The 13248-nt window shown below is 46.6% G+C and overlaps 1 protein-coding gene across 3 annotated transcripts in view; it reads left to right on the plus strand.

Annotated features, from left to right (window-relative positions):
* The window catches only part of Gfra2 (GDNF family receptor alpha 2), a 91704-nt gene extending 89578 nt beyond the window's left edge, over positions 1-2126 (plus strand). For all 3 annotated transcript variants that reach the window (XM_031361129.1, XM_031361130.1, XM_031361131.1), the window contains one exon: positions 698-2126. In XM_031361129.1, the coding sequence (XP_031216989.1) occupies positions 698-820 (123 nt within the window). In that variant the 3' untranslated portion in view covers positions 821-2126. The remainder of the gene's footprint in view (positions 1-697) is intronic.
* Positions 2127-13248: the final 11122 nt, after the last annotated feature.

Here is a 13248-nt window from a genome sequence, read left to right on the forward strand (position 1 = left end):
AAGATTCTGCAGGAGGGTAAGAGAGAAGCCCTGTCAGATGTGCAGGGGTGGGGAAATTGTGGAGGAAGAGCATCCTAACAATCAGGAGCAGGGTGAAGGTGACCCTCTCCTTCCCTGTCGATAATCAGGCCCTTATGGACCCTGAAGCGCCATCTCTCTGGAATATTTTTTGTTTGTCTGCTGATTTTGAAGTACAATCTTACAGTCCTTACTGGCATTGAACCCACTTTGTAGTCAAGGCTAGCCTTGAACTATGATTTTCCTATCCCCATTTCCTGAATGCTGGGATTACAAGCTTGTGCCACCATGCCTATTTGCCTATTTTTCCCTTGGGCACACACCCCTATTCTCAGTGTGTGTATGTGTGTGTGTGTGTGTGTGTGTGTGTGTGCGTGTGCGTGTGCATGTGCTCAGGGCACAGGGACTACCAGTCCATTTACTGAGATGGCTGCCCCTTGCCTTAAGGCTTAGAAGAGACAGAGTCCATCATTTGCTCCTATCCTGCCCATTTCCCTGGAGATACAGCTCTGCCCTCTGAGTGCCAGGGAGAAGCAAGGGAGGGTCTCTGGGTGGCTATAGAGGCAGGCTCGGCGCAGACAGTTTTCTGGTGTGTCTATTTCTTTGTCTGACCACAGCCCTACTGACAGGTTTCTGTTTTCTTTGTATGTGTCTCTGCCTCTTGTCTGCCACGGATCAGCTCACGACAAATATCAGCCCAGGGAGTAAAAAGGTGATCAAACTTTACTCAGGCTCCAGCAGAGCCAGACTGTCGGCTGCCTTGACCGCCCTCCCACTCCTGATGCTGATCTTGGCCTTGTAGGCCTTTGGAAGCAGCACAGAAGTTCTTCAAGCAACCCAGATACGAACTCCCGCCTGACAAAATGGAAACACACACAGACACACACACACACACAGACACACGTACACAGACACACACACACACACACACACATTCCCCTTGCAAAAACACTTTTTTCCCCTACATTGTCTCTGAACCTTTCTCCTCCCACGTTTCTTCTCTGGAGAAGTTTTTCTAAACCAAACAGGCAAGCAGGCGGGTGGTCAGAAGCCCGCCCAGAGGTCCCCTACAAGGGACACCCAGCACCAACGAGGGCTCAAGGCTCTTGCGACAGACGAGACTCTTTTTTTCTTCACTGGTGTTTTTTCTCTGGACCAGATGAGACCTTGCTGTGGAAGGGACTTGGCCCTGCCTGTGTGGACTAGGGAAAGGACAATTGCAGCCGCTTACTCTGGGGACCTGCCCAAGGGTTCACAGAGCATCTCAGTCAGCAAGGAAGCAGGGCTGGCCGCAGGGCTGGCCACAAGGACCCTGTCACCTCTTCCTCTTGGCTTCACAAATGGAAATGGTTAGCTGCCCTCCCCAGCCCTTAGATGGCCTAATGGGTCTGGGTCTGGAGTAGGAACCGCCATGGCTGCTCCGGGCCGGGCCGAGGTGCCTGTAGTGTAGCTGGGGGATAGGAGCTGTTACAGGAGGAAGGGAGCTGCTTTGGGAAATGAGCAAGCCTTGGTTGGGCACCAGCTCCAAGATGCTCCTTCCTCCTTCATGCCAGGAATTTTGATGTTAAAGAGAAATGATCCTCTGTTGGCTTTTTTTGTTCGTTTGTTTTTGAAAATTTTTGTGGGTCCATTTGGCGGGTCTCTCTTGGAGAGAAGAGCTGTTGAGTGGGGCTGGGGAGACCCTAGCTGGATGTGTGTATGGAACACTCTGGTGGGCTCCCAAGCTTGCCCCTTTGCTCTACTCCTTGTTTCTGCTTTCTTTCTCTTCATTTCTGAGACACTCATGCACTGTCTGTACATACTGGATCTCCTTTCTCAACATATGTGTATATCCATATACATATATCCTGTGATTTTTCTTTCTTTCTTTTTTTTTAAAAAAAAAGAAACAAAACTATGGAAATAATACCCTACAGATGAGCGAAAAAATGTATTATTGTAAAGTTTATTTTTTTTAATAATGTTGTCTATGATGGGAAGAAAGGTACCAGGACCCCTGAGCTCTGGTCCAGTTGGGCTGATGGGGCTGTCACCGGGGACTCCCGATTGCATTCACTCTTAACCAAGCTCCAATAAACGTACTAGGAAGCGAGCTGCCCTGTGCTTCACTCCTGTGTGACTTCGCCTGTGCTTTCTTTGTTCTTGGCCTAGCACCACCTACTGAATGCTTACCAGAGGGTCTTGCTCAGCTGGGGGATGCTTGTGTATTTGTATATGTGTGTACTGGCATGTGTGCATATACTGGTGTGTCTGGCCCACATGTCAGGGTGTGAATGGTGGATGGAGCTCACATAAGAGATTTCTTTACTTGGTGGGTCTGAGGTCCATAGTTGTATTGAGTGTGTGGGGTCTAGTCCCATCCTGCCTCACCTTCCCAGTCAGCACTGATGTCTGTTGCTGAGTGATTGGAAGAGAGTGGAGATAGACGTGGGGTGGAAGACCCTGATGTCAGTCTTGGGTTATACATCTATTTTTAAGCAGCCTGTCTACCTTATATATAATGGAGTGGTGCCTTCTTAGGACTTCTGGTCTACCAGAAGTGTGTGACTGGAACTTTAATCCTTTAATTTACCACAGAAAGGTAATAATTCTTAGTGTTTGGGGATTGGGGTACAAAAGAGCAAGCAGGTGTTTTTCCCCTTTCTTTCTATCCCTTTTGTCCATCTTTCTCCATTTGCCACATGGATCCTAGTTGGATACTGGGATATTCTCTCTCTCTCTCTCTCTCTCTCTCTCCACATATACACATATGTATATGCATGAAATCAATAGGATGGAGACAGAAAGACTAGCCTATGTCTTCAGGGCTGCTGTGATTCTGCCTTGTCACCCTGTTGGGTAACATCATTTTTCAGTTTCTCAGTCCTGGTTCTGCTCAAATGGCTCTTATTGATTGTACCCATGTTAGTAACATCTGTTTGCAATGGTGACATTGGCATGTTATGCTCCAGCTTTAGCCTGGAGGAAGGACAATGAGCCATCTTCTTAGCTCTCTTCCCAGCCACCTCGGCCTTACTGTACTGACCAGCTGAGAATACATGTTTTTTGTAAACAGCAAGGGATATCCTGAAGACTCTGGGAGATGGCAGCTCACAAGATTGGAAGGGCATCCAAAGAAGGCAGAAAGCAGAGAACACCTAAAGCATGCTGGAGCCTGGAGCCTGAGATAGAGGCTGAGAACAGCAACAGGCAGAAGGGCCCAGAGAGCGAGCAATTTTAAGTTGCTTTGAGGTTATCTGGTGTCCTAGATCCCTGTGTACTCACCTCAGCCACCAGACGTTATGACATTAGCTTCCTTAGCTACTGGTTCCTGAGCACTCCTCATCCAGGGAATGTGTCTGTCAGCAAGCTCATGTTCTTTATGCCAAGACCATGGCAAATCTGAAGCTGCATCTCAATGCTTCCCTGATTGCTGGGGAAACATCTGTCATGGATGGTTATACTCAGACAAGAGCCTGGATGTCAGCTTTCTGTTGGCTCTTGAACTCATCAGGCCTCTGTTCTTGTAGTAACAGACCAGGCTGAAGGTCTGAGGAAGCCTGTGGTGGGGGGTTTGAGGAGGTCGGGGTTCAGGAGCTCGATGTTCTGGACATCATGAGAGCAATGCTGCTTGTCTCATTACGACCTTCTGGTAAATCTTCACAGCCAGACACCTGCCTTGTGTTGAAACTAGTCACAGGGGATTGTCTCCAAACTCTACAAGGAAAAATAGAACAGGTTTCCCAGGGATGGGCTCAAGCTGATTTTACTGTTGCTTCCTAGAAACAACAGTACTTTGTACATGATATTGAGGCTTTGATGTGTCCAGAAGACCCTGATACTGCCAAGCCAGGGTGGTAGCCTATCTGTCATCACCAGGCTCCCACTAAGGCTCCCCTGATTTCCTAGAGGCTCACTGAGGAGTCCCACTTCAGCTGTCCAGTGCTACGCCTCCTAATCCCTGGCAATCGCTATGCCACTTGCTATAGCCTGACTTTATAACAAAGCTGCTTCTTTGTGTGTGTATCCATGTATGTGTCTTGGTTTCTAGCTATGGACTATCAAATGCCCGAACAAGGTAGATTTTTCTTGGCTCCCAGTAGAGCAAAGTTTCAGGGTTGGCTCCTGGCTGGAGAAATCCTTGGTCCAGACTTTTTTAATTTGTCGAGTGGATTTAAGTCAAGCCCTACCAAGTGGGCTAGGATGCCAGGGGATCAAGCTACACACTTCATGTTAATACAAGTAAATGTATTCATGGGCCGTTTTCCAGTCTTATGAGTCTCCATGGGGGTTGGTGTTTATCTTGTAACAGTGATTAAATTTTTAAGGAAAAGTCAAAGCCATTTGGAACCAAAAGTGACAAATAAGACAGATGATATTCATTGTGGTAGGTGTGAGTAGTGAAAAGCTGCCTTTTGGTCACTTATGGGAAATCTTGTCATCTTGTTCAACCTTGGTAGCTTCACCTACAAAGTTATATTAGACAAGCACTCGGGTTGTACTTCTCAACTCTAAATGAGCTCTGAAAGAAAGAAAGGCACAGCAATGGGAAGCAATGGAGAAGCCAACTCAGGCTGACATTAAGCAAACAGTTTTCTGACAAGTGTGTCTACCACTCCTTAGACACACGCCCAATATTTTGGACATGGTCTACATGTCCAGTTTACTGAGGGATGGCTTAATTTTTTTTTTCCTGAGACAGGGTTTCTCTGTGTAGCCCTGGCTGTCCTGGAACTCACTCTGTAGACCAGGTTGGCCTCATACTTGGAGATCTATGTCCTTCTACTTCCTAAGTGCTGGAATAAAGGTGTGTGCCACCACCACCCAGTGGCTTGAAATTTTTAAATGTTGACCTGAAAACCCAGTCACATTACGTTGAGCATCTCCTACATTAAAACATAAATACACAGAAAGAGCTTTGTGATCTTCTCAAAGATGTTAGCAAGGGGCGATGCTTATTGGAGAGATGGCTCATTGGTATAATGGCGGACATGCACACATGAGAACCTGAGTTTGGATTCCCAGCACCCACCTTAACTGTTTGTGATGGTGTTAATCAGTAACACAGTGTTGAGGTTGAGAAGACAGGTGGATTCCTAGGGCTTGCTGGTCAGCTGCTTTGACCAATCAGTAAGTACTAAGGATAGTGAAAGACTTTGCCTTAAAAGATAAGATGGAAAGTGATTGAGGAAGACCCCACATTGAACTATAGCCTCCACACACATGCATACACACATGTGAACACACACACATACTACCCACACAAAACAAAACACGAACTATGCAGAACATCAACTCAAGAGAATATCATTTATCACTTCTTCTTTTTAATGCAAAGTAGGTTTTATGCTGTATCTTCCATAGCAGAAAAAGACAGTCTTGCATTTTGAAAGGATCATAATAGGATTATTGAAAACAATACCCAACACAACAAGGAGGCTTTGAAAGATGCATATCTAAGATTTTACAAATGCTCATGTATTCTTGGGCAAGATGCTATTTTGGAATTGTGTAAACTCACCCCTCCATCTACCAGAACTCAGGCAGGCTGATGCCATGTCTCTGTTGTATATACTGAATTAGAGATGTTTGTACCATGCCTCAGATACTGAAGATGAGTGGCAGGACTCAGACTCAGATTCAGTGGCTAGCACCAGAAGTGTGTTCCAACTGTCCTACCAGGCAGCCAGCTTGGATTGAATCACTGTAGAGATGATCCGCCCATGCAGGTAGCTTCCCAGGTAGGGCCAGTCACTTCCGGGGGCTTGTTGCTGCATCCTTATCCCTCTTTCCATCATTCTCATCATTTGTACAGCTATGGGTACTGGACCATCAGAAGACAGAGGGTTGAGTGTATCTTAAGAAGCCTGCAGGGCAGTGGGAGGGAGTTCTACAGAGAAGAGAAGGGGAAGGTGGCTTCTACTCAGTGCCAAAGGATCTTGGCTTTAGGCTTTGGAGATAGGCAGGGGGAATGGAGATGGGTTATGCATATCCGTATCACCATCTCAGATTTCCTGGAATAGATTAATGGCCTTGCTGGGAAATGTATTTTGTGGAAAGATGGACCCTTTAGGAAAGAACCTGATAGTCTGAGATCTTGCTTTCTTGACATTAGACTGTTCATGTCTTAGGGGCTGATGCTTAAGAGAAGAGGGACTGAATTTGGGATTCTGAGAGATGTGATCTGAATTCTAAATCTGCTAACAACCAACTTACTATGCGGGATAACATGCCCTGCATCCTTGATTTGACTCATCTAGAAAATCATGATATCAAGCTGGCTTTCTAGGAATGCTCAGGATTACTAGGGATATTCTATGTGCCTGGCATATAATGGCCTGTAAGCCATGTACGGTTGCACCTGGGGGCCAATATCCTGGGCCTCCCTGATTCCCTCAGCACTGGCCTGGATGTCTAGGCTCACTGCTTGAGATCACTGGGCCTCCCTGATTCCCTCAGCACTTGCCTTGATGTCTAGGCTCACTGCTTGAGATCACTGGGCCTCCCTGATTCCCTCAGCACTGGCCTTGATGTCTAGGCTCACTGCTTGAGATCACTTTTATGGCTTCCCTGGAATAGACAGGGATGTAACTGTCATCATGCTCCAGGGAACGTCTCTTGGAAGCCCTGCCAACTGGAGTTGGGAGGGCAGGGTGAGTAGGGAGAACAGAGAGCAGACATGCTTGTGTTATTTGTAAATTACAGCTGATTTGATCTGAGAGTCATCTGGGACAGTGGCTACAGAGCATCCAAATGTCACATTCTCTGGAGTCCTCTGATTGGCTGTTCCTTCTCCCAGCATGAAGGCAGAGGATGGACTGCCTGGGCAAGTGTACCACTTTAGAACTGAGAACAGGAAGCATCAATTAGACACAGAACTGAGCTACCGGGAAGGTCAGTGCCTACTGGAGGCTGACTGCCATGTGGTCCCTCACTGGGCCTAAGGCAAGAGCAGAGATGTCTTTACAAGACTGTGGGCTTTCAGGAGCTTTCTGCAGGGAAGGGGCCCTGGGCTTCCAAATCCAGCTTGTCTTTGTGCCTCTTCCCAAGTCTGGCAAGAAGGTAAGGTCTAAATACATCAAAATATCAAAGGATATTTTGTCCTTTAGGAATCTAGTATGTTCTAGATTCAATCTTGAGTCAAATCTTGGCATCTATTGTCTGGTGACATTAGCTTAGCCAGTGAGCTTTTGGATCCCTTAATAGTTTCTTTAGATTGTGATAAATAAGTAATTTTTACATTTTATTTTTATTTTCTTGCACTGGGGATTGAATCTAGGGACTAATGCATTATAGGCAGGCACGGTACCACCAAGTTATATTTAATAATTAGAATTATTTTGAATGAGGTGAGGGACTCACTAAATTGCCTAGGTTGGCCTTGAACTTTCTATCCACCTCATCTTCCCAAGGGGCTGGGATTATTGGTTCATGCCACGAAGCTTGGCTAGCAATTTTTTTCTATGGTGGGCCAGAAAGGAAACATAACAGACTCTGGGCTATGCTGTGTTCTCAGCTCTGCTGCTGTAGCCCAACAGCTGTCACAGGCACTGTGTCAAAACCAGACTAGGCTATGTGCCAATAAAACTTTATTTACAAAAACAGACATGGGCTCCCCTTGGCCCACAGGCTGTAGTTTGCCAATCTTATCTCAGAACATTCTCAGAGAGCAAGCTGTCAATCCAAAACAGCTGGAACACCACTCCCTGGTAGCAAGCAGTGGCTGACAATCAATGTGGCTGAACTAAGCCTGGGGATGGGGTAGAGGAAGAGAAGTGGTGGGTCAGCTAGCATGGGAAGGGATTTGAATTCATTGGCATGCTGGTAATGGAGAAAACAAGGAGGAATGGAGCTGTAGTAGGGCCGGGGATGCAAGTGAAAGAACAGGCACCTGGGGGCTGGCTGAGCACAGTGCTATGAGGTTGTGCCCCTATACTGGAACATTGATCCAGCAGGGTGAATGGGGCTAAGATCCAGTCACACTCAACCCATCCATCTGTGCACCTGTTCTGGGCCTCATGATAGCAAGCCCATCATTTCCCAGTTTGCACAGAGGCTTCTGTGTGTGTTGGCATAGGAACGGCTGCCTCCAGCAAGAACAGCTGTCAGTTACGGACTGGAGGGGAGACGATGCTCAGAGATGGCTGGGTATATCTGCAAGACTCTCAGCAAGTCACCTCCTGGACCTCACCTTCCTGGATTGCAAAAGGAGAGAGCAGAGGGCATGCTTGTTTACCAGGTTTCTTCCACAATAGGGCTCTGAATCTATGTCACCAGCAGTTGAACTCACTGGTCTACTGCAGAATGACTTGCAAGGAGACAAAATTCATCTTTCTTTCAGTAAATAGTGACACTCCGCTTGGCTGTGTCAATTTTTATTCCACGAGTCTTGAGCTCTGGATGGCTGCCTCAGTGTTTACTGTAGGTATAGGTGACAAATTGTGTACTTCCCTCCATAGCCTCTCCCTCCTCCTTCAAGATGGCTCGTCTACGGAGGCCGATGCTGGCGTCTCATGGAGCTGAGATCCACCAGAGGCTTCTTTACCTAAGGAACTACACACTCAAGTCTCTGCCTTGGCCTGTAAACTACCTAATAGTCAGAGGTCGCAAAGCCTGTTACCTGTGGTCCACTCAGACAGAGAACGACCAAGCCTCCTGACACATTTCTGTAGGCAGGAGTTTGCACAACCACTGAGGTGGATCTGTGAGTGTGACTCAAGGCATTGGGGCACCTGCAGCCCAAGAGAGGCTTCCAGGAAAAACCTCCCTTACTTTGTCTTCAGCCCTTCCTCTCCTTGCTCACCATCCACAGGAGGCTGACAATGAAAGACCTGCTTTCACCTCTGTTCTGTCTGAAAGCCCACATCCAGCCTGCTTGGCTGAACAGATCTCATGGGATGACACCTGCTGGCTCCATCCGTCCTTCACATTTATCCACCGAGGAAGATGAAAGGGCTTTTCGAGGGACCCAGTGACCTGAAATTACTCACAATTCTCATTTTGTTAGAAAGCTGGCTGATGGCGACACCACTGTAGCAAGGGATAGAGGTGCATCCACTGCCTCTGGGAAGTATGTATAAAGTCTGGGAGCTGATGAACTGATCCTCTCTTTGCAATGGAGGTTTGAACTTGTTGGCAGTTTGAAGTGGTCCAGGGATACTGTTTAATTACAACAGTATATCCTATTTAGCTTCTCAAACTTGCCTTTCTGCATCTTACCGTGTGCGTCTGGGGGCAAAGATAGAAAAAGCCCAGGCAGTTCAAAGAGTGTTTGTACACAGCCATCCTCTATAGGAGGTCTGGCTATGAATGGAGAGCTGGGTACAGTGAGCCCTGTGAGACTTGTGCTTCTTTGGGTCTTAGCTGGCAGGTCAATAAGTCTGTAGCCCTTAGGTATGCCTCACTGAGGTTGCACCTTGCAACGGGCTTCATCAAGAGAGCCACACAGCATTTGCACCCATGCTACAAGCTGGGGCAAAACTTCACAGATTTAACTTGAATTAATTGGAAAGTTTTAAGGGAGACTCACTTAAAGAATAAAATGATCTCTGATGTGAGAGCGAACCCTCACAACATACTGTGAAGCCCTCTCTGCTCTGGCTCCGGTGTGACCTTGCTGACCTCTTCGCTAGCTACCTTCCCTGTACACTCTGCTCCAACCATTGTTGCTTCTATACTGGTTCCTGCACAAGCTGGGGATGCCACCTCCTGGCCTTTGCTGAGACTCTGCCATTCAGGTAGTGTACTCTTCATGACAGTGACCCCCCCTCCCCTTCACTTCCTGCAGGTCTCACTCAATGTCAGCTACTTAAGAGGCCTTGTGTGTCCAGGATACCTCTCTCTTTTCTCTTTTTTAGGACTTCCTATTTCTAATTCTTCCCCTGAGCACTTTCCATCCTTTGACAGACCACGTATGTACACGTATTTACAGTGGCTACTCACAGCTTAATGACAGGGTTATGATCCAAGAAATGCATTGAGAAGCCGTTTCCTTGTGTGAATGCCACCAAATGCTGACACCAACCTTGCACAATCTGGGCCACTGGTGATCATGACCTCTTGACACAATCAAGAGGTGCACTTCAGTGGTTGCTGAGGGAGACCGTTGCTGAAGCAACAGGACAATGGTGATTTGTAGTCAACCGTTTTGTTTATCAGAAGGATAGACTCTAAACGAGCAATAGAAGGACAGCAAACACATAAGGCAGGAACAGTTGTTTAGTTTTATTTATCAAATGTTATGTACTGTGCACACTTGTATGCTCTGCATTTTTATGTGGGTTTGTTTATATCTCAACCACAGACAGGAGCAGTGCACTGCCCTCTGGCATCAAGACAGCTGTTATGAATAGGAGGCAGGACTTCCCCAGCTTGCTGGAGTCTCATGGTACTTTTATTATCACATATATAGTCTATCATCGACTAACATCACTATGCAGTGCACGGCTTCTCTCTTGCCCCCCCCCCCCCCCCGTGTGTGTGTGTATGTGCATGCACACATGCCTTACCTTCTCACACTAGAATGTAAGTTCCAAGAGGTTACTCTTAATTTTTCTTTCCAAGATTTATGCTTAGCTCTTGTTCCAGGAGCTCTAAGGAGAGAGAGAGAGAGAGAGAGAGACTTTTCTGCTAATATTTGTTGATCAACTGAAAGAAGATTGGCACAAATGGGCAGGGAATTCCAGCACCAGGCTCAGGTAGTATGTGGAGAGGACCAGGGATTCTGAACTAGCCCTTTTCTTACTATTAACACCAGTCCAGAGTCACTGTTGCATTGCAGGCTAACACCTGGGCTAAACTAGGACTCTGGAGTTTATTTGTATTTTCTCCCTCCCTGAAAAATAGCTTTTTCTTGTAGGTAGCTGCATGAAACTATGCAGTTTCATAGGAAATGATTAATGTGCCTAGGCAACTTTTCTTGTACATTGGACAAAATGGAAGTTTAACTCTAGCCAGCAAAGTCTTATCAGTTTAGACTCAGGATAGGAACAAGGTTGGACCAGACCCTCCAGGGTGGGAGGATGTTCACTGGTTCAGTCTTGGATACATGTGTAGGCAAGATCTGCTGAGTTCTGCTGCCAAGGGTCCATATTACTATCAGGTTCTCAGCCACTCTATTCCCTTATCCCATCCCTCTGCCCTAGCCTACCCTTCCTATTAACCAAACAACAAACAAAATCATGCTCCAGGCCAAAGACTGTGTCTTCTTGTCCATTCTGAATTCCTGGATTTATTTGTGCACTTGCCCTGAATCACAGCCGCTTTATTCAGTAAATATACTGGCAGGTTAGTGATGTGCCTGGGCCTGCAAGGGTTAAGTTGCCAGTTGGGGAAGAAGGACACAGTTGGGTTTTATTTACTGATGACAACAGGAGGGGAAAACTCACTCCTTCAGGTTGTATGATTGAGGAAGAGGGCTGAGACGCTTGTTAGAAATCACCAGGCCATTATAACAGATCAACAGCTGCCTCTTGAAATGGAAAGGAAATGGATACTATCTCTGGAGGATGATCAAAATGAAGGATTTCAATGTGCCTGGCAAACAAACAAAACTTCATAAATAGGTTCCTCGGGTGAACAGTGTCCTTATGATAATGACAGCCCCTGGCAGTTGATAATGGGACATACAGGTATCATTTTGGAGCCAAGGGTTGGGAATCAAAGGCAAAGGGGCAAAACATCAGCTGAAGGAAAATTTGGGCTTCTTTCCAGGCATTGGGAACAAAGGAGGAAGCTTTAGGTCTGTAGCTTCCTATATTCATTAACAGTTATGCTCTTGAATGTGTTTGGTGAGTGTATGACACTATGTTGTCCCCTACCTGGGGAGGAAGATTCTAAAGGTATTGCCCCCTACAGCATAAAAGGCCAGTTCCATGATGTTCAAGTGGCCATAGGTATTTTTTTCCAGCCTCCTGTACACTGAGTGTGCTCTGAGGGAAGAGCGAGGGCTTGTGTGTTTACTAGTGTAAATGTACATACACGCAGTCAGAAGTCTCTCGGTGGCAAAGATTAGAGAGTGGGTAAAATCCTTTGCAATTCTCTAACCCAAAAACTTGAGTTCTTTTGGGGAAAGTTGATTGGCTAATAGGCCAAAGAGAAGGTGACTGGAAAATGACTGGCTCATAGAACCCAGACCTGTTCCACCCAGCCATGTCATGATCCAGCTGTTGGTAGCCCAAGGCCATGATAGGGTCTGTCTGGCAGAAGTTGGGAGAAGCCACCCTGCAGATTAATGCTGCTGGCTGTGTACTTGTCCTCCTGCTTCAGGGACAGTAGAGAGCCTGTTGGACTGGGTCATCTTTCTTGATGGCCTCTGCACTTAGCAGAGAATTTTGCTAAGTCTCTTGTTGGCTTTAAAACAATGTCATTGAGTGGCTCAGGTTCCTTCCAGTCCCACAACACCCAGAGGAAGCTCTATTCCCAGGCGCTCTAACACGCCCAGGATCAGAGGTGAGGAGGACATAACATCTGTCCCAACCCTGGGAGTAATTGGGACCAGCGGGATCAGGCACACAGGAACTCTGCCAGTCCAGTGGCTCAGGTTTCTTCCAGTCTCTCTGGGCTGGTGCCCTGAGCAGACCTTGGGCGCAAGCTCCACAGCCAGTCCCACAACACACAGAGGAAGCTCCACTCCTAGGTGGAGTGCTCTAACAAGCCCAGGGTCACAGGATCACAGACACAGCTTGACTCTGAGGAGTTCTGACACAACTAGGATCACAGGAAGGACAGGCTTCAGTCAGATTTAGCAAGGGCAGGTAGCACTAGAGATAACCAGATGATATGGGGCAAGTGTAAGAATATAAGCAACACAAACCAAGGTTACTTGGCATTATCAGAACCCAATACTCCCACCATAGCAAGTCCTGGACACACCATTACACCGGAAAAGCAAGATTCAGATATAAAATCACTTCTCATGGTGATGATACAGGACTTTAAGAATGACATAAATAGCACCCTCAAAGAAATACAGGTGAACACAGATATAAACAGCTAGAAGCCCTTCAAGAGGAAACACAAAACTCCTTTAAAGAACTACAGGAAAACACAATCAAACAGGTGAAGGAAATGAGCAAACCCATCCAGAATCTAAAAATGGAAACAGAAACAATAAGGAAATCAGAAAGAGAGGCAACACTACAGATAGAAAACCTAGGAAAGAAATCAGGAGTCATAGATGCATGCATCACCAACAGAATACAAGAGATAAAAGAGAGAATCTCAGGGGCTGAAGATACCATAGAAAACATT

Source organism: Mastomys coucha, unplaced genomic scaffold, assembly GCF_008632895.1.
Source record: "Mastomys coucha isolate ucsf_1 unplaced genomic scaffold, UCSF_Mcou_1 pScaffold9, whole genome shotgun sequence".
Lineage (NCBI taxonomy): Eukaryota > Metazoa > Chordata > Mammalia > Rodentia > Muridae > Mastomys > Mastomys coucha.